At 36.1% G+C, this 22383-nt stretch overlaps 1 protein-coding gene across 1 annotated transcript in view; it reads right to left on the bottom strand.

Moving 5' to 3' along the window:
• LOC149065573 (metalloprotease TIKI2-like) overlaps positions 1-22383 on the bottom strand; it is a 332971-nt gene that overhangs the window by 132718 nt on the left and 177870 nt on the right. Inside the window, exon 4 of the mRNA XM_089253920.1 lies at positions 18583-18904. Coding sequence (XP_089110046.1) covers positions 18583-18904 — 322 coding nt within the window. The remainder of the gene's footprint in view (positions 1-18582; positions 18905-22383) is intronic.

The following is a 22383-nucleotide window of genomic DNA, read 5'->3' as shown; positions in this document are numbered from 1 at the left end:
GGTGAAGTTGCTACTGTTTGGACTCTGATTTTCGTGTCTGGAGCTCATGTCTCATGAATATGACTGTAAAAATACAACAATAATCTTTAATTTATTGCTTGCAAGTGCTGTAGTGCAAATTAAAACACGTAATAGTGCTCGATGTCTGTGACTAACTACATCTTGATCGACACCTCAATCGAAACATACCATAAAAATGCATTCAGCAAGCAGTATTATACTGAACTTGATTCTCTCTCAAAGTTCGATACGCGGTTCGTCCTTGTGAGAAAATTTCCTGACGCAGGCGTACAACAGAAACGGCGACATGACCACAGAAAAATATTCCTAGATCGAGGGGTTAGCGCACCAACCTCTCGGGAGAATAAAAAAAGGCTATCGTTCTGAATCGGCAATAGTTGCAGGTCCCGGTCTAATTAGCTCTCGTGAGCAGAAAATGACTGTGACGCGGCAAAAAAGATCAAATGATCAAAAACTTAAGTATTACAGATATATAAAAGTTAATACTGACACATAAGATAATATATATCATCAAAAATATGTGTAAAAAATTGAAATAAATCAATGGTTAAGTAGTATTTTTAATGATATTTCTATTACAGCATAGTTTTTCACTATGTTAAAAGGTATCAGACCCCTTAACCTTCTATGGTTCGGTATATGCCTGTATTTGAATACATGCCACGGTAAAAGCTCGCGGAGGCCTTAAGTCCTCATATTCTGCACTCTTTGGCCAATTGCCATTGAAATTTAAGAACGCTACTTGTCTGAAATCAGTACAAATTCTCTCTTTAGACAAGGTCTCCATTATTCTGGCATGAAGAACGCAGTCCGAAAGCAGCTCTGGAAGAAGAAAATCTTGGGAACATTATTGTTCGCTCAGTAATTCCGTGCACCGAAATGACTGAAGAATGACTGAAAATGAGACATAAAAAATGAAAACGTCTGGTGACCCTATATTCTACATACACAAATTCCAATTCCAGGCTCCAACTACTAAAACATTCCTGCGAAATCCAACTCTTTCAGGGTTGAAACGGGAATAATAATAAATTGGAACTCCTCAATTCACAATTATCATTCCAAATCACGCATGAAAAATTTCGTCAAAGACTCTCCCAAAACTATTCTAACGAAATGCGATTCCGTACATCGTATCATATTTAAAATAAAATGAAAAAAAGAAATCCCAAATTCTCTCTTTTGATTTTTCTTTCGGAAAAATTCCCTTTGTATCAAACCATTTTAATAATTCAGAACGCAACTCTTACGTTCATTGTTCCAGTGGGGAATCATTAATAAGAAAGAATTGATTGAATCGAATTTCTCCAATAAATTTCATCCTCAAAGAGTATCATTCGAATAAAATAGGGGCTGGGGGGAAACCACCCAAGGCAACAGAAAAAAAGTACATATAAAAGTATTTTTTTTTCTTTTTAATAAAATTGCTTTTACCCGTGTTTGATTATTTTTTGGAACTTTTCCGTGAAAAAAGATAGAATCCAGGAGAGAACTGCGATAATAACTATAATAAGCAGATATATTCTTTAGTTGTCCCAAGAAATGGTGTTTTGGAGCGAATTCTTATCTTTCGGCCGATTAAAAAACGAGACTCAAAGTAAATTTTAGGATATAATATTTTTAAATGGAAATAGAAATATCAAAATATCCAGAAAAATGATAACAATCAGAAATTCCCTCGATGCAGCTAGGAAGATACCTTAAAGGCAAAGCCAGGCATTGCTTAAAATTAAAACGATTTTTCAAATTTTTTTAAATAAAAAAAATTGAATGTGTGCAATTGCTTATGCCTATATTATCAAACTTTATATAATTTGAAAAAAGAATTGAATTTTACAGGAACCTTCATCTAATCATTATTCATATTCATATTTTTTTCCATGAAAGAAAGCTGAAACACATAATAGATTGAAGGCTATGATATTACGACTAGTTTTTGTTTAGAGTGTCCACTTATGGTGCAATATTTTATCGATTTGCTAATTAATAAAATATTTAATTGATCTCGTACCCTGATTCTTCAACAAATGAATTTTTTGTCTTATAATATTATAAGTTTTAGATATTTATTCCCATTTTTATGATGGTCATTAAAATTTTTTTTTTACTGTTATAAAGGCAACTGCCTGCATTCGGGGTACTTTTTTTTATTTAGAAAATTCATTTTGGATAAAACGAATGGGGTTTTCGCTTGGATATGGTATAAAATTAAGGAAATGAACACTATTTCATATTTTGACAAAAAACATTATTGCCAATTTTATATGTAAAATTATTATTTTTAGGCAAAGTTTACCTACTCTTCAAAAATTAGCATATTTTTCAGTACTTCTGCTAGACATTGTACATTAAAAAATACTGCTTGTATCCACATGTTCTTCACACGGATTATTGTTCCAACATTTTTCTGTGCAATGAACCTAGTTTTAGAATACTGTAAAACCTTTTTCAGATATGATTGTTTACGTAAAAAAAATACACATTTTTCGTTAAAAATACTTGATATTCTCAAAATCATGTAAATCTAAAAGTGTCAAATATATTGCTTAATTTTTAGTTCATTGCACAGCCTGAACTGTCTAAAATACAGGGTGTTTCAAAAAGAATCACCCGATTTGAAATGCGTATATTACAAAAAATATTGAACATAGACACTTAAGATTAATTTTATATTACATGGCTAATCATGAAGTTTTTACAAGCCAATTTAAAGATGCTCGATATGTCCACCTTGGGATGCATGGCATATGTTTATACGATAGTCAAATTCGTCCCAACTTTTGCGAGCCTGTTTGCATCCACTGCGAGTGGATTTCTGTGGACTACGTGTGAAACTCGGATACTCGGATGCGCTCCACATTTTCGTCTGATATGCGGGGACGGCCAGGGAATTTCCCTTTACACAGACAACCTTAATTAACAATATTATTTATACCATCGCCTAATGCTCTGAGCGGTAGGAAGTTCAACACAAGGGGTATTGTCGACGAAAAGCACGATGAACAGTTGTTACGGACTCGTACTTCGTGGAGCTTAGAACACAAAACGATTTCTCTTGTGCAGTCGCCATCTTGACAAACACTGAAGTGGCGGCCGAAGGAAAAGCGTTAGTGCTACCTGTCGACAAGAGCGTGAAACTAGAGATTTCCCTCTTCCTACCTATGTATTATTCTATCAAAACGGATTAAAAGCTGAATTGCTATGATTTTTTAAATAGGATGATTCGTTTTGAAACACCCTGTACAGTGGTAAAATTTCATAGAGATATTTTAAAAATCCTCGAACTACGAAGTTTTTTTGTGAAGTGAAAAACCTAGAAAAAAACACAAATCTTCAGAAAACGCATTCGAAGATTTTACTTTACCGGATTTAGATCATTATATTCGTTTTACTTAATTGGCAATAACATCGTTTCTACTTATTGTAGAGACAAAAATGAAACAGAGAGTTTTGGATTTTACAATAACTGCAATTTCAAATAATTACATGAAATCAATCCCAAATGTTTTTGTGAAATTCGTCATTGGAAGCCAGACAGTTGCCTTAATCAAAAATTTTATGGACCCTAGAGAAAATAATTGATTTTTTTACGTCTATTGATATATAAATTTTGAATGCCACCTGGCAGTCGAGTGGTTATGGAGCTAGCCTGTGACTGTGCAGATCTGGGTTCCAATCCTGGCTCAGACATAGATATCTACTAACGCTAAAAAATTTCATGGACAGATTATACGGATCTCTTGGGATTATACGCGAGTATCACATTATCCGTATAATTCTCACTGTAGAATTTTTTCATTTGGCCTCTGAAAGAAATTGTGCTTCCTTGGCCTGCCTATGTAAGTTTTGTGTTTGAAATGTGGTGAATATAAACTTTAAGGGCTTTCATCAGAGGACAGCACTTTCTGGGGGTTTGTAAGATGGCTTCTCTCCAGGAGATAGTGCGTCCGGGAAAAGCGTGATTTATTACATAAAATTTAGCAATTTTATATAAATTCTGGAAAGAATTGTATACGTAGATGAATACGTAATATTTTGCATCATCTTAGCTGAAAAAATTTGAATGAAGTAAATTATTTCTACACAAAAAAATAATTTGATAAAATAAAGATTTACTAACAAAATTTGAAAATTCCAAAAAGTGAACGTTCGTGTCTGAAAGGATTATTGGAAAAAACTAGGATTGATTGTAATTTATCTAATACACAATTCATTGAACTGTTAAAACTTGTATTTTTAACCAACGTATTATTGAAGTTTTCCAGAAATATTTGTGAAAATATAAATGAGAAACGATCTCCAGAAAACTGAATAGGTAATTTTTATTTTATTTTTAATTAGTTATCATTATACCCTTATTATATGTTGAAGATCTGAATGAATTTTTCAAAATGTAGATGGATATGGATGAAATTCAATTCAGCGTCTTAGAAATTTGAAGGGAAAAAAATGAAGGGGCATGAGAAAATTCTGTTGTCTCTGCTATATCGATCAGCTCAGCCTAGAAAAATGATGATTAATGTAGGAGGTACTGGTGTCCTGGACAAAGAATTCATCACCTTGGAAGTGATTTGTTTGTCCCGTCCAGTTAGTATGCTATCTATCTATTTATTGTAAAGCTCTTCCAACCGAGAGAGAGAGAGAGGTCTCTTTTCTCTCACTGAAATTAAATAACACTAGTGTAAAAATCAACGCCAAAAGAAGCGAATGAAAAATGAGTTGTTAACTTTTTTGTCGGCAGACGTTTTTAATACTGTGTTATCTTTTTTGTTCTTCTCAAACACCGAAAGAAAAATGAGCTATGGATTTCAAGATATGCTGTTCTTGTTTTAGTTTCTTCATGTATAATTTAAGTCGTATCATAATGATACTGACTTCAACTGTGTGAAATCTGGGCAGAATATGTAAGTTCAACAGGATTGGAGCGTTGACAAATGCATGGTCGATCATTTTGGTTCGAACAACCCACGTTTTTCTTACTAGTTGAATGGTGTCACTATCCCGGATGCAACTAGGGTCACCGATTTGGGAATTCTTATTGACGAGCGGCTTAAGTTTTCTGATTATTGTTCAGCGGTGGTCGAAAAATGAATAGAATGCTCTGTTTCATTTTCGAAAAGGAAATGAAACAGAAAGGAAATCCTTTCTCGAGACTTAGTTCGCCCTGGACTGGAGTATGCGTAAGGTTTTGTGGGCCATACCTGCAGAAGGGACTTGGTTGAGGGAGTGCAGATAAGAGCTGCGCGTGTCTTTGTTGGCACACGAGGCTTGAGTTATGCAAACACCAAACATGGACCCGCTCTGTCCCTTGTGGGATATAAGCAGGCTACCTGAAGAGATACTTCATTTTTTTAATATGTTTACATTGGAAGAACGCAAGTGTCGGGAGGATATGATAGAAGCATTAAAAATTTTCAACGGGATGGATAGGACGGACCATGAATTATTAATACGCCGTCAATTGACTGCTTTGACAAGGGAAAACCAGAATCGTTTAGTAAGAAACAATTCTAGGTTGTAGCAGAAAATTTTTCTCTAATAGGGTTGTTAATAAATGGAATAGCTTACCCACGGGGTAGTAAATTCTGACACAATTGATATGTTTCGAAAGAAATACGATAAACATGTTAAGGTAAATCGAGAAGCTATCCATACTTAGATAAGACAACCCAAAAATATTTTTTATGGGCATTGTATTATATTTTATCATGTATATATATAGTCTTCAGTTTTTATAATTGCATTTTTAATTGGATTGCTGTATTCTAGAAACATATGTGACATCCATATTTGTTAAGGGCATCTTTTTCTCCACCACCTCGATGGGCATTTTGCATGTTGTGGCCTTGTATTTGTATTTAGAGAAGGGAGAATGTGTGACGCATACAATTTGGCTTAGTCCTTTTTTATATGACTGAAATCCCACTGGTAGCCTATATGGGAGGGGGGCGAGATGCTACAAATATACTTAGTCAAACACAAATGCACAAAACTGACTAAGCTCTCGAATCTTCTCTCTATAGAAATCCCTCCCCCCAGTATCTCTCCCCTATTCATTCCCCATGCAAAAAGGCTTCTCTTCCATAATGTATCGCACTGTAATCACTTTTAGCTATAGCACACAAGAGCTGAGAAGCTCCTCGCTCTGAATCATTATTTGATGGAGTGCGGCAGCATAAGGGTTGCCACAAGCCGTATCAAGGAAAACTCATGAATTAGAAATTGATCGATCGCCAACCTTGCCAAAAAAAATTTAAGGCAACGATAAAAAAAAAAAAATTAGAAAATGTTAAAATTAATTATGTACAAAAACATTCGGATAAAAGCTGAAAGTCTATCTACGTTACGTTATTCAGATTTTGGACTTAATCGTATTCTATAGTGTATCTGTGAAGTTATGGTATATAGGATTGGTCGCTTTCGTTTTCAGTTACGAATGTAGAAAAACTCTCACGAGCACATGGGACACAGCCACCCTTAAGGATGTGCGAGACGGGCGCGCCCTTCGTTTTGGGAGTCCCCCGCATTTACAGAAATAATAATTCCTTTTTATAAATTCTAGAGTTCTGCATTTCCATCTAGAAAAAAATAATTCTGGAATTTTCTGAACTTTCATCGTTTTTAGAAAGTTTTATCAATTTATAAAATTCCGAATTTTCAAAAATTTCTGGAATTTCTGAACTTTCATAAATTTCTGTAATTACGAACTTTCATAAATTTCTGTAATTACGAACTTTCATAAATTTCTGTAATTACGAACTTTCATAAATTTCTGTAATTACGAACTTTCATAAATTTCTGTAATTACGAACTTTCATAAATTTCTGTAATTAATTCTTTCATTCATTCTGAATTTTCGTCAATTCTAAAATAATTTCTTGCATTTTTTTTGAATTTTCATGATCTTAATTTTCTGAATTTTTGATTCCTACTCGTAGAATATTTAAAATTTGGGGCTGAGGAGAACCGAAATCATCAAGACGCTTCTGATCCTACTACTATTTTCGCACCGGTTCCCGCGTCTGGTAAGGGTGGCCGTGGCATAGAATAAAAAAAACGGGAGAAATATCTTTTGTTGATACTGTGTTAAAAACATGAAAAATTTCCTTTGTTTAGCCTTTTAGAGTTCCAAAGAAAAATGAGAGTGAGCGCCAAATTTGGCAGCTGCAGTGTTTCATTGCTAGATGAAGTGGAAGTGTGGCATTATGTCATCATGGGAAAAGTACGAAGTGGGCACTGCATGATTACGCTTTCACAATAAGGGGACCCTGAGGCGTGCGTAGAGATATTGTGGTTATTTTTCGCTTTCGGGTTTTCCGTGGTTTTGCTGTTCTTCTATTTCATTGAAAGCTCCTGTGAAATGACTTGTTATTTCCTTCAAATTTGTAACCGTTTCCTAAGGTTTTCGATTAAAATTTTCGTACATTGTTTCGTGAAATAATACCTACCACGAATATTTTCTGAAGTACAGGGTAAACGTGAGAGGAGATTTTTGTTTATATTCCCATTCACACACTAAGTTTGTCACGAAAAAAGTATAATGTAGAATTTAATTTCTCAACGTACAGTATAAGCACTCACTATCTCAGAAAAAGAGGCAATTACCGGTGTGTGCTTATGAGTGAGCAAACCATGACGTTCTCCAACAACAATAAAAAACATTGTACAAGTTCAGTAGGCGTAGGTAATTAAAAATAATAAGGGATGGCAATTTCATAAATCATCGCGCTAATCACTCCAAAAAACTGTAATAAAAGCACGCAACAGGGGAGGAAACGTTTACATTCCACTGTTCTTTCATTTTTGTTCTCATTGCGGGATTTCCAAACACGGCGTCCATGAATTATCACAGATTTCTTTTCGCGTTTGGATTATTACAACCAGGAGTACAGTGTACTGATACGGGTAACGGCGTGAGAATAAGAGGTATTAGATTCGGAGAATAGGTATTACATTTACGTTCTTCCATCAATCTCGAAAACTGCATGAGAGTGCATAATTTCCACGCGTTAATACGCGAAGGCGTGTGATTTATTATTCTCTACAGCTCATACTATATTCTTAATGGCTTATGTGCAGAGTTCATTGTGAGAAATAGAGCCGGCATCTCATGGAAGTACCGCAGTAAATCATCATTAATAAAATCAGACATTAATACTATAATCTGGGAAGTTAAACTGCTGAAATTACCACGGCCCTCTTTTCAGAGTTATATATTTTTTTCAATGTCATCCATAATTGAATTGTTAATGAGATCTTTCATTTTCTCTTTAATTGAATACTTATAGAAAAATGCTAAATTAGTTTGACGTGAATATCATTAGTGAATCGATATGAGCACGGTGCATTCAGAGGCTAATTACTAACTCATTTCGTATACATTAGTTTTAATAAACAAATAATCAATTTCCAGCTTTACTAGAATCTGAACTTACCAGAAACAATTTCCGCACTGAACAAATGTCACGAAGTATTATGGTATGCTATATAAGAGTGGAAAGATCCCAACATTAACAAGGAATGACATTTGAAGCATTCATAGAAGATTCACCCTCTTGTTCGAAATGCGAAATTGAAATTTATTTCGATTCTCGAATTTCCTTCATTCCCGATTCTTAATAACGATTGCTAATGGAAGTCAGATGTTGTTCGTGATCCTTGTTTGATTCTGTGAAATTGCTATTTGCACAATGCCACATCATGAGATGAATTTCCGATGTTGAGAACATGAAACTGAAATATTTCAAATTTGTCGGATCGCTTAAAGGTATAACGGTTACGAATTAGAAGGCATTTCAGTATTTATTTCACATTATTGAAAATTCTTTATCTGTAGCTATATATATATATATCCATACGACGTGTTCTTGAAAAATATATTAGACAATACCTTCGTGAAACAATATTTATGCCTCCAGAATAGAAGAGAGAGTAAATTTTACATCTTTAATTCACATGCGTAAACCACGTGTCGATCCATTTCATGTAAAATATGATATTTAGAAGTTTTTATGTGTAAAACTGTTCAGATCATGTTAGACTATTTCGTGACCTGATGTGCTACTTCTATTTCATAAACAGTGCGTCAGAATGCTGCACGAAAACATATGGCTACCAGAAAAAATTTTCACACTTGGTGTTAAACGCATATTGAAGAAGAGCCATTAAGAATCTGCTATGAAGCATACATGGGTCCCGGTCCTATTTACATTCTTTACTCCTATTCGAGCATGAGAGAAATCAGCATGCCGTAATTATTATGTACGAGTGAGGAAGATATGATTGTTAACCGAGTGGTGATCCAGTTAACATTCCATAGGAATTTCTGAACCGCCTAGTGATACTGCATAGATTGTCGCTGAGTAAAAAGAGTAGGAATACGTCACTACAAGTGGAATTTTTGTAAAGCTCTTTTTGCTAGACCGGCTTGAAATACCAGACGGATCTAAGCGCCATCTTTGAGCAAAAGTATGACGTCAGCGTTAGCCAATCGCTGTTCCCTATCCTGCTCTTTTTGACGTGAATACGCCTTTTAAATCATCTGACGATACTGGGTGCATTCGCAAAAAAGTTACGTAACGCTATGCTTTGAACGCTCATATCTCAGGAAGTATTCAGAATCTATCTGTTTTTTAAGTCTGTGGGTATATCTCGTTATGACAAATTTAATGAGGCATCTCAGTCTGGTTTTAATACCTCTTCCGGTCTTGTCACCAGGCTCGTAGCCCGCTTTCGTAACGAAATTGTCTTACGTTATATCTCGAGCAGTGCCCAACGCAAATAGAAGCCAATGGGGGGTGGTGTCATCTGATAGATATTCTCCAGAAAAATCCAACGAAATCACTGGTTATAATACCTCTTCTGGTCTTGAAACCCGACCCGCGGCCCTCATTCGTAACGAAATTGTTTTACGCTATAATGATAATAACGTGACCATCACGTACTCCCATGAGATATTTACGATCTGTCCAAGGAGTTTGTTAGAGTGTGTTAGTAGACATCCATGCCGAACCGGGATTCGAACCCAGACCCGTACAGTCAGAAGCTAGCTCCCTAACGGCAGTCCACTGGTTCGCCCAGTATCTAGGGAGGTTCGCAACCCAAATAAAAGACAAGGGTATCGTCTGTTAGATATTCTATATATATATATAAAGACAAATCCAAAATGATATCAATTTCATTATGTCAGTACCTACAACGCGATTCAAGTCACAAAGAACGTATTCACGTCAAAACTTGCGGCCGTGTCTATGACACAGCCTACCCAATTTTTTTTTAAACGATTGAATGTCACTTGGAGCGTCAAACCGGTCTTTTGTTCAAAAGATGGAGGACGATGGATCCGCTCTCCTTTGTATAAGTGCCTTACTTTCTTCTAGCAAACAGCTCCCCCCTGTAACGTATTACGAACTTCGTCACTCGCGGTGACTAATCACAGCGTGCTCATTTTTCCTTATGCACGGACAAGAGTAAAGAGTGTAAATATGTGCCCCGATCTAATTATGACCCAAGTACATAGAATGACCTTGGTGTAACAGAATGACAAAAGATCACAATTAAAACTTACGCATCGCAAAAACGCAATCAAATAACTTTCATAGAAATATATCTTTCACTTTGTCTTTCAGAAATAATAATGATAATAAAAAACTCTGACTTAACTGCACATTTTCATTGACGGTGATAATAAAACGCTAACAAGGAATGAAGATTCTGGAAATTCTTACAAGACATCTTTAAGATTTACAAATTACCACGTTGAGAGAAATATAGTCAAGTATATAAATATAAAAAAGGAAGAAAAACCAAAAAAGTCTCGCATGCACCTAGTCAAATTTATTTTAATAATGGATACCCATCTGAAAACACCTCTGAAAGAATAGGATATGCAGGTCTTGACAAGCAGAAGAAATACACAAACTGGTAACAGTCATGTAATTAGGACTCCACGATACGCAAATTATATCCACGGGAGCCTTTCTGCTTCCCGTGGTAATTAGTTTTCTTCACAGATCTTTCTTTATTTTTTTTTCGGTTTCTACAGTTTCTAACCAAGAAGAGGATTGTGATTTTTCCTCCCGCGACCAAATCACAGACAAGAAACACTGCGAAAATAAATTAGCCAGTCTGATTTGTTGAACTTTTAAAAGAATGATGGTGGCAAAAGACGTAACTTTCCCCGTTGTTTGAAAGCTGAGAATTCAATGCTTTTCGCCCATGACAACTGGGGTTTTTTTTTCATATATATATATTGCATATAAATATAACTATCAACTATTGCCGCAAAGAGTGATGATTTTTAGCCTGAAGTTTACGTCATTTATCTTGCTGGTATTGATAGTTAGCCCAATTATGCGGAATCTTGTTACGCATTTCATTCATCAAAAGTTTTCACTTTACCTCCTTAAGTTTAGAGCATTTCTTTGTTTTCGACTTTAGTCATTGCTTTAAGTATTTATTTTTCTTTGAAAAAAAAAACCAACTTGTGTTCGTCCATTTAAAGCATGATGGATCGTAACTTCTCCTTATCTATTAATCATGTGCAGATAAGATATCTTTTAAAATACTTTGGCTGAGTTTCAAGTTCTATGACATTTCACTTCTCTCTCTGGAACTGAGATATCTACCGACAAAATTAGAGGGTTTCTTAGTGGACGTCAAGACAAATAATTTTTCTATAGAACTCAAGGTAGGAATCTACTCATTTTGTCAAGAAAATAGTACAGTATCAAGAGTACCGTCAGTCGATGATTGAAAAGGCAGCGGATATAACGTTGGGGACCTGTGGCTTAGTCTGCACTCCCCGTGGATCTAAATCCACTGGACTGCTGTGAGCACTTCAAAAAATTAGTGTATGACATACCTGTGAACTCCTTGGAAGATCATTTCTTGATGAGGATAAGACCAAGTCCACACGAGGAATCTGCGAGCGAATGCCGGAGATGATGACTTCAAGACAAATTCAAATGAGCTAACCACCCGAGTTTATTCCTGAAAAACGACGTTAGGTCTCATCCGACTGTGGTATTTTCAAATTGCCTAGACAAAAATTTTGATAACCCCGTCACTGCTTTTGAATTACCTCTTCTCAACCAGAGTACGAATAAAGTCACCACAATTTTCATTGGATGTGTATGCGATTTCTTTCCATTTAGTTTCTTCTCTTACAAGAGCGAGATATCTCATCTTAGAGTGGCTGGAAGAAATACTTTAGAGCTCCCTTTCTTTTCTCTCTCTCTCATCATCGTGACGTTTCATTGGTTTATTAATCCTATGTACGGAATGAATTTGAATTTTTGTCGCTTACCTTAGCATTATTGTTTCTTCTTCACTCTTTCCTTTCATTAGCGGTATGGAAAAAACTTCGTTTTAAAATTACATCCTATGATTGTCGCTGATGACAGATAAATCGAGGAATACCGTTGTATGACTTTCATGTATTGTAAATTGACAGTTGCTGGTGTTGAAGCACCCCCCCGTTTGTAAAAGTTTGTATTAACAATGAAAAACCTCCCAAATTCTATGCCAGAATCACTTCTTCAACACTTAATCTATCACATTATGAAAAGTAGAACAAGAAAAGGATAAAAAATGAAAATAAACATAACATAATGAAAAGAAACATAAATAAAATAAAAATAAATGTCACGTAAATTACGGTAAGTGAGGGTAATATGGCCTGAGTATGATAAATTCTGAAAAACAGAAAATGCTAAAAAATACTTTGAAGCGTTGTTTAAAGAAAAACAGTAATGATCCGCGTACATATATGGACGGAAAATATGAAAAAATATTTTTTTCCCAAAGAGTCTACCTCTTGTCCATATTCCCAACAGGTGAAGGTAATATTGCCAATGAACTCTTCAACGTACATATCTTAACAAATTAACAGACATTTTCACGGGAATTTATATATTCAAAAAAAAAGTTATTCAACTAAGAAAACTAAAATGGAAATTAATTTTGCAATAGCTAACAAACGATACCAATGTCGTTTATTTTGTGAACAGCTCGAGCTATAGCGGAGAAAAATTTGTTACGAATCAGGTCAGCGAGCCTGGTGCACAGACGGAAAAGATATTGAGCACCTTTTCCATCGGTACTTCTTGAGATATGAGAGTTTAAACGATTTCATCACGCAACTTTTTGCGAATGCTCCAAATATCGCCATGCGATTTAAAAGACGTATTTTCACGTACATGACAGGATGAATTTATACAGATTGAAATTACAATAAAAATTGAAAAACCTCAAAAACTGCACGTCGGGTGATTAACGAACTAAAATTGGAGAATAATGGTACCTGAGAAATAAATGCAAATGTATCGTAAGAAAATAACAATGTGGTTTTCTGAATGACACTTTCGGCACAATATGTCGAACTGACGAGAAACTGCTCATCAACCAAGCAAAAAAAATAAATTAAGTTATTTGTCTAAACAAATAGCTACACAGCATAATAAAAATGATATAGAAAATCGACTATATTATCATCACGCAGTTTAACCACTGTTTTTCTAACAAATAGTTTGTTCATAACAAATTGTCTAACTTCAACTACCGTCGGCAAATAAAAGGTTAACTTAACACTGATCGTTTCCCTGACATTATTTTTCCGAAAACGGTGAGTCCATTTGAGGACACCCTATATGTAACATATCTTAGTAACCGCATTAGTATAAAACATTCATATCTAATGCATATGAAACGCGGTAAATGGGATAATGAAGAAAAATGTAGTAGGTTATTACGCATAATCACCGAGCATTTTGGTAAGTTTGATAAATTTCCCTACATTAATCATTTTTACCGGTGATTATGCATAATACACAAGCATCACGTCATTGGCAATGATAAATCGTACTATATGATATACTGTACATAATAATTAATACATGTACTGTATCATTTGTTGTCATTATATCGGGGTCCGACTATATTCATCACACATACTACAGTAGACTCATTTGGAATTTTTTCATATTTATCAAAGTAGCCAACGACACTTGGCTATTATTTATAATCACCGGTAAAAGTGATAATGTTTTCGATATTTATTACCAAATTTACCAAATGATGCTTGGGTATTATGCATAATCTCCGGTAAAAGTGATAATTTTTTTAGTACAGTATTTATCAAATTCACTAACGACGCTTGGGTATTATACAGATGCAATGGTAAAAGTAATAAATTTATCAAATTTACCAACATGGTTGTTAAGTATGCATAATAATCGGTTTTACCGATTTATCACATTTACTATAACATATACACCCCATGTACGAATTCTGCATTCAAATGATATTAAACCATATTTTAAAAATGTTCTATGGTTAGTTGTATTTAATGGAACTCGAATATTAGTGCGCTCTAAGTTTGCTGAAAATTTTCTGCATCATCAATGTGCTCTCATTCGAGATTAATAGCCTGCAGAAAACTGCTTTGTACATAGTAATTGAATTACTAAACCCACACATATATATCATGTAAGCTCTCGCTCTGTGTCTCTTCCCTACTCCATAACTATTGGTTTTCTGTACTCAGTATTGGATTTGGTACACCGAGGTCCAATTCCAGAGGATCAGTTGAGGAGGGAGAGGCGGAGAGAAATTCTGTTCCTAAAGCAAATGGAAACATTATTTGTCCTCATCCAATAACAGATACTAGGAGACGGTCACGTAGAAACTGGATAACAGCAATCGGGTCGAGTTCCCGATTTCGAATGGTATTCGAAGTCAATCTCGTGTCTGCAAAAGCGCCTTGACTATTGGGACACGAGCCACGGAATGCATCGCGCTCAGTTAACCGTGATCCATATTACGACGCTAAATGCTGGTTCAAGTTATGCTAGATGTTCAAAACGTATAAATGGGAATCACACAAAACGCTATTGTTAATACTCGGATTATACTGCGTAAGGCTTTGATGGAAATAATGGAACTCAAATGGAACGCTTCCGTGGATGATCACGGGTTATTATGACCTTCCGTTCATGAATAATCCTTTAAAATGTAATTTGGTTCATACACGACCGGTGTGTATGATGATAGCAACGTTTTCTGCATAGTTATGTAGAAGCTTCTAGTTTTTTTGTTTTTTTAGAAATATGCTACTTTTCGATGTATTTCCTATTAAAGAATGCATAAAGATGCAATAATTTTATGCATAGCTATATTACTCGGTAAATGTGATAAATCCGGTTATTATATCCGGTTTTTATTATACACAATAACCGTTTTATGTGTAATCGCCGGGCACATTTTGGTAAGTTTCATAAATTTCTTTAAATTCATCTATTTTACCGACGATTATGTATAGTACCCAAGCGTCACGTCGTTGGTAGACATGATAAATTGTACTAAATGTTATACTACACATGATAATCCAAACATGTATTGTATCGTTATATCGGGGTACGATCGTAAAAATTGCTATTATGTCAGGATCCGACTATATTCATCACACATACAAGACTCATTTGCAATTGTTTTCATATTTATCAAATTCATCAATTACACTAGGGTATTATGCATAATTAACGACAAAGGCGATAAATTTCAAGTATTTATCAAATTTCCAGCTCTTTCTCTCACTCCTGTGAAAGATTTTCCTATGAAAGAACTCGTCCATTATACGTGGCCAAGGTCATCATCTTATGGCAGCCTGGTCCAAACTAGAGATTCATTGCACCCTCTGTCTTCATGTCTTGGTAGTAGCTGCCATAACAAGGGACACTCAGACTGCTGGGGACTGAGGGCCTTAGTTTAGAGACAGAGTTGGAGGAAGCTCATCCACGATCGTTCACCACGTAATAAACATGGCTACCTACGGGTTGCACCAGGAGAACGTATGGATTAGACCTTAAGCCTCTACTCCTAAGCGGTTCCTTCAAGTACTCATAATAAAGCAATCGAACTGTCCTCTCCTAGTAAACAAGCAAAGACTATCCAGAAAAGGTCTGTTTCCCTTTTCTGGATTCCCTTTACAGGATTTCTCATTCATAAAAAGTAAAAAAATCGCATAGTTGAGTTAGATAGCACATCTGATAGAATTGCAAAGTTGGTTATGCCGATATCAAGCAGTACCGGATAATGATTATTCAAGTCTATGCACCAACATCAAGCTATTCTGAGGAAGAAGTAGAGGTCTTTTTTGAATAATTAGGCGAGATGAATAGTAAAAGAAACCATCATATCAAAATAGTAATGGGTGATGTCAGTGCTAGAATTGGAGAGAGAAGAAATGGCGAAAGCTCAGTCGGAAGTCATGGTTACGGCGTACGAAACAACAGAAGAAACCGACTCGTCGAATTCGCAGAGAGCAAACAGTTATGCATCATGAATTCTTTTTTTAAGAAGAAACCCCAAAGAAAGGGGACGTGGAGAAGCCCAACTGGAGCGACAAACGAGATCGACTACATCCTAACTAATAAGAAGCTCTAGATGAAATTGGGGTAGAGAAGACTTACATCAATATCATTAAGGAAATATATGGCAAAGCAACTGCAACTGTTCGTTTGGATAAAGAAAAAGCAAAGATTAAAGTTTGAAAATGAGTCCGACAGGGTGATACTATCTCACCAAAGCTCTTTACCACTGTTTTAGAAGAAATATTCAGAAAACTGGATTGGGATGAGAAAGAAATTAAAATAAATGGAAAATTTCTCAAATATTTATGTTTTGCCGACGATATTGTTATTATCAGTAGTAATCCAGACGAACTACGTAGAAGAAATGGTGAAGGCAGGTGTTCAGGTGGGTTTGAAAATAAATCTACAAAAGACTAAAGTTATGTTCAACAACACAGAGATAGAAGAAGTAGGAAACTATGTATACCTGGGACAAGAAATTACCATGAACAACGGGATAATTAATGAAATAAACGGAAGAATCAGGATCGGATGGAACACTTTTAGCAAAAAACTGTAATTCTGAAGAATCGCATGCCATTATGCCTGAAAAGAAAAGTGTTTAACCAGTGTGTGCCACCACCACTGCCATACGGAGCTGAAACATGGAAAAAACGATATAAAGGCTACACACAACACAAAGGAGCATGGAAAGATGCATGTTAGGCACCAGAAGGGGAGACAGAAAACGAATCACTTGAATAAGAAGCCACACAAAGGTGTATGATATCATGGAAAGAATTAAACGTTTAAAATGTAAATGGGCTGGACATATTGCAAGAAGACAGGGTAACAGATGGACCACGAGCATTCTGGATTTGTACCTCCGTATTGTTAAACGTCCGAGAACTCGTCCCCACGCAAGATGGATCGACAAGATCCGGAAAGTGACTGGAGTCAACTGAATGGCAAAAGCATCAGACAGGGCAAAAATGGAAAAATTTAGGGGAGACCTTCATCCAGCAGTGGATGGAAAATGGTTGATGATGATAATGATTTATCAAATTTACCAACGACGCTTGGGCATTCTGCATGTTCGCCGGTAAAAGTGATAAATTTATCAAAACTTACCAAGACGATTGGTAAGTAAGCGCATAATAACCGGTTATTATATATAATAACTAATTTATCACATTTACCGTAACAGCTACACGAGATGGGATCATAAGGTCTTAGGGGGTAACTTGGCACAAGTGTTCTTCAACTTTTTTACACGTGTGGACCGGAGGAAATTAGAAGCATAATTTGCGGACTAGCAAAAAGAGATCAATAAAAAAGAAGGAATGATTTTCGGACCGACAAAAAATAAATATCGAAAATAATTTGCGAACCGTCAAAAGATAAAATGCAGTGTAAATAAATACGAACAATTATTTGTGAACCGGCAAAAGATGAATAAAAAAAAAAGTATAATTTGTGAACCGTCGAAATATAAATAAATTAGGCAAAAAATTTTATTCGAACGGCCAAAACTAAGTACGCAAAATAATTTGTGGAATGTCTAAAAATAAGTATGCACAACAATTTGCAGACAGTCAAAAAATAAGTAAATTGAAAAAAAATTATTTGTGCAACGGCGAGAAACATAAATGAATTGGAGGAATAATTTTCAAACTGTCTGACAGGGCTGGACAAATTGAAAAATGAAAATCTAGGTGCCAGAAAAAAAATTTTACCTAGAGAAAAGGTCCAAAATAATGTTTTTTCAGGACAGGCCCTCTTTCGGGTTGGCGGATATGCTGCTATTAGTTTTAAACGGTTTGCGCTGTTCTCAGTCTACAATTTAGTAAATACACGAAGAAAATTTTAAGCGCCAATAACAATTTTTTAATCGCCATGATGACCTGGTGGCTGGGATTTGTCCAACCCTGCTGTCTGGAGGCAAAACGAAGTAATAACAAATTTATAGACCTTTTTCTTGAAGTCTGGAAATTATGTAGCGGCTACATTGATTGGGTGGAATTTTTGGCGGACCGGCAGAAAGTTCCCAAGGACTGCCACTGTCCGCGGACCAGCGGTTGAAGGAAACTGAAGTAGACGCAGTTTAAATGGCCGAATAGCTTTTGATAACCGTTTTAATTAGATAGAATTGATCAAGATTAGGTGCAAATTCATGGATGATATCCTGAAAAGATAGAAGAATCGGACTTACCAGCTCCAAAAGCGAAGAATAGACTTTGTTGAGGATTTTTCTCAATCAGTTCAGCAACTCTCATTCCCATTCGCGTGTTACGCTTGAAAATCAATTCTTGCTGGAAGTACAAGTCTATGTCCCTGGCAACTGCAGCGTCCTCTTCCGTCAGACTAGTGTTTATGAGATTAGGTACTTGGGTGGTGTCCTGGCTGAATATCACAGTATCGAGATCACCACAGTTATAGTGTCTAATGAGATCATCTGTAGTGTAAGATGCATGCATATCACTTTCTCGAAGCTCTTCGTGCTGTTGTAATGTGTGGTTCAGAGCGAAGAGAACCTATAAATACATAAAAGAAAGGACTCTTTTTTAGACTATTATATATATACTAAATTATCGTTTTTCGTCAATGGGGATATTTTTATACAGATCTGTCACAAATTACTCTTATTTACGATGAAGTGTTTTCATTCTACACTTGAAGAAATGATGAACTTGAAAAATGATGTCCACTATGTTGAACGAAGAATCAACCACAGTGCTTGTAAAAAGTGTTGGAAGCGATAAACAAGCTAAAGGCTTCAAGAAATAATGACACGAGTCATTCTCAAAAATATGGTAGGCCTACGAGGCATTAGTGTAGCCGGGCAAAAATTCTCGGGTACGTGTTTAGAGTATACGTGCTTAACCCGTGGCCCTCGTGGCCTCAAATGTGGGCCCTTGGAATCATCTGATGTGGCCCGTGACCTAAAACTAATTTTGTAAAAATGTATTAAGCGGCATATTTACAGATAACTTAAGTGATCCGCGATGCACCTCCACATCACTTAGGTGATATGCAATACACCTGCACATCACTCAGGTGGGATACGGCACAGTTTCAGATCACTCAAGTGGCCCGCGGCATATTTACAAATCATTTAAGTGACCTGTAACACTGTCACAGTTCGAGAGCACTTACGCGGTTCGCAGTGCAGTTCCACATCACTGAATTTCCCCGCCGCACATTTCCAGATCACTTAAGCAACCCGCGGTGCAGTTTCAAACCACTTGATGGCCAGGGGCATATTTACAAATCACTCGAGCGACCCGCGGCACATTTACAGATCACTTGAGTAATCTGTGATAACATTCCGAATCACTAAAGCGGCCTACCGCACAGTTCCAAGTCACTTAAGCGATCCGCGGCATATATACAGATTACAAAAGTAACCCGGGATGCTAATCCAAATCACTTAGATCAGCATCCAAGTGGCTCATGATGCGTCTTTGAAACCAATGAAGTGGCTCCGCACACCTTCCTGAAAGTTGGAGCGCCCTTGGTTTAGATGATTTTTATTTAATGATAATTAACTATCAGAAAAAGACAACAAAATGACACTTTTACTTACAACACCAACTAGTTTTACTATCCCAACGTGGCGGCTCGAGAACAGTGTTTCTCAACCGCTGGGCCGCGGCCCGGTACCGGGTTCAGACATCAGTCAAACAGGGCCGTGAATGAGTCGTCTCATTTTTCCCATTTATTCCCTATCAGTCGTGTGTATGACAGGGCCTCCCCCCCCCCCCCTGTGCCCGAGTGGCGCAGTGGTAAAGATGCTAATCCACTATGAAGGTTACCATCAAGGTCCATGGGTCCGAATCCAGGCATAGAACATTCGAAGCAAGTTCTTTACCTACCGAACCTAGGGCGACCACCGATGGATGGAGCCTTCATTTCCCACCCAACTCCACTGGTTGGAAATTACCGTATGGCGATAAAGTAGGGCCTTTCCCCCCCCCCCCAAAAAAAAAGAAATTAACCTGGCCCACGGGCTTCCAAAGGTTGAGGACCACTGCTCTAGAAGATATCAACTACACAAGTTGAAAAAACGACGATAAAGTTTTATTTACTTTATCACTGAACTACAGCGGAGAACACTATTCTTTTTTACCTTTCAATACTTGTAAATTTACGCTCAAGGATATAGGTATTGAGATATTACATTAGACACAAAAGAAATACCGCAGATTACACGGAAGCAACACGAAGTTATTCCAAAGCAATATAACTTCAAACCAACTGCAAGAATTTCAAGGAAACGTCGGTACAATGTAATTCAATCCTCAGCTTCTAGCGTCTCTCCAAAAAGAAAATCCACTGAAATAACGGGACTCGGCCAAAATATCATTTGCCGATGCGAACACGCAAACGGAACAACGATGTTATTTGCATTTATCAAGTAATTAACGAAAGAAAATGTAATTAACAGAACTTCGCGCGAGTCTGAGGGAACATCGGGTATCTTAGGAATAATGTTACACGTATGTAACTGTCATATTTCCCTATTAACTAAAATATTATTTACTTGTTTTTTCATTAACCGAGAAAGATTCACATGCTTCGAACAATTACAATTAGCGTTTTGAAAAATAACTTTATCGACGAATTAGTTTCCGTCATAAACTTTGTTAAAGAGATGAACAAATGTTATGGCTTCTCTTTTCTAGTTTTTTTTTTCTTCTATTCTCATTTTTCATGCTATTTTTTTCTTCCTTTACCAACAAAACACTGAAAGTAAAACTTTTCGGGAAAAACTCTTCTCGAGATTTTCCCAAAGAAACTAATTCATTTTCTTAACTAGCCAGCCAAACAACTGCAATTTCTCAAACATTCTTTCCTAGTGGAATTTCTACTAAGTATCTACTATTGTAGACACATATGTATATGGGTTCGTAAAAATATTAGATTTTTTTTTTTCGCTTTTCATGGAGAGGTACAATATGAAGTTTCTGTTAAAGGTGAGTTTCTGATCTACGAGGAAAATATGGGAAATCGATTGTTCTCCTTTAACTGAAAGCACAGATGGGGAATAAGATTATCCGTATAAAGAGAAACTCGTATTTTAAAAGGAATATGTCACGTTTCAGATATTCTTTGGAAAATACCGGGTATATTTCTATCGTATCTAGGTGAAATCTCATATAAGAGAAATCTAATTATTAGAGCCTAGGGGTAAAATGCCATAAATACCTATTTTTGAATATTTTCGAAACTTTTTTTTTTGTAAAAATGTCTTTTTCAAATTTTTCCTGCCATTAATGTATTTTAACATTTTTTTTTTTAGTTTGTTCGTAAATTTCGGAGCCCATATTCTGTAGAACTTGGATATTTTGAGCTTGAAAGTTTGTTTTGCCTTTCAACAAATACAAAACCACAATTGAATTTTCTGGATGTTAATGCCGAAACTGATATTTGGAAAGTGATTTGTCTCCTCAGGGAACATAGCAGCCTCCCTTAACTACAACAATTTTCGCCCCAGTTGGCGTTTTTGTATGAAGAGATGGTAATTTTTCGGCCTAAAATATACTGAGAAATTGAATTTTCTGGATGTTAATGCCGAAACTGATATTTGGAAAGTTGTCTTTGGATTTATCTCTTCCCGGAGGAGACAAATCAATTTCCAATTATCAGTTTCGGCATTAACATCCAGAAAATTCTATTTCTCTGTATATTTCAGGCCGAAAAATTACCATCTCTTCATACAAAACCACAACACACAAAATACCCGAGGAAGTGGCAGAAAAAAGATTCCCATAAAAATATGGCTAACGAATTCCTCGGCTTACGAATTTTTCGGCAGACGAAGATTTTTTTGTGATTTTTCTGCCTCGGCTAACGAATACGGTACGGCTAACGAACATTTTCACTGAATGGATGCTGTTCATATCAGCCTACGGTCAGTTCTTTGTTTTTTTTATAGCCCTCCTTGGTGTTTTAAAAGAGTTATCCAGAAATTTTTGGCATCGTCTGGAACGAATTAAACGATTTCCCATAG

This window comes from Pholcus phalangioides, unplaced genomic scaffold (assembly GCF_987345545.1).
Source record: "Pholcus phalangioides strain wild (caught in Gottingen) unplaced genomic scaffold, Ppha-v1.0 ptg000039l_1, whole genome shotgun sequence".
Taxonomy (NCBI): domain Eukaryota; kingdom Metazoa; phylum Arthropoda; class Arachnida; order Araneae; family Pholcidae; genus Pholcus; species Pholcus phalangioides.
This window is presented reverse-complemented; position numbering and strand designations above follow the sequence as displayed.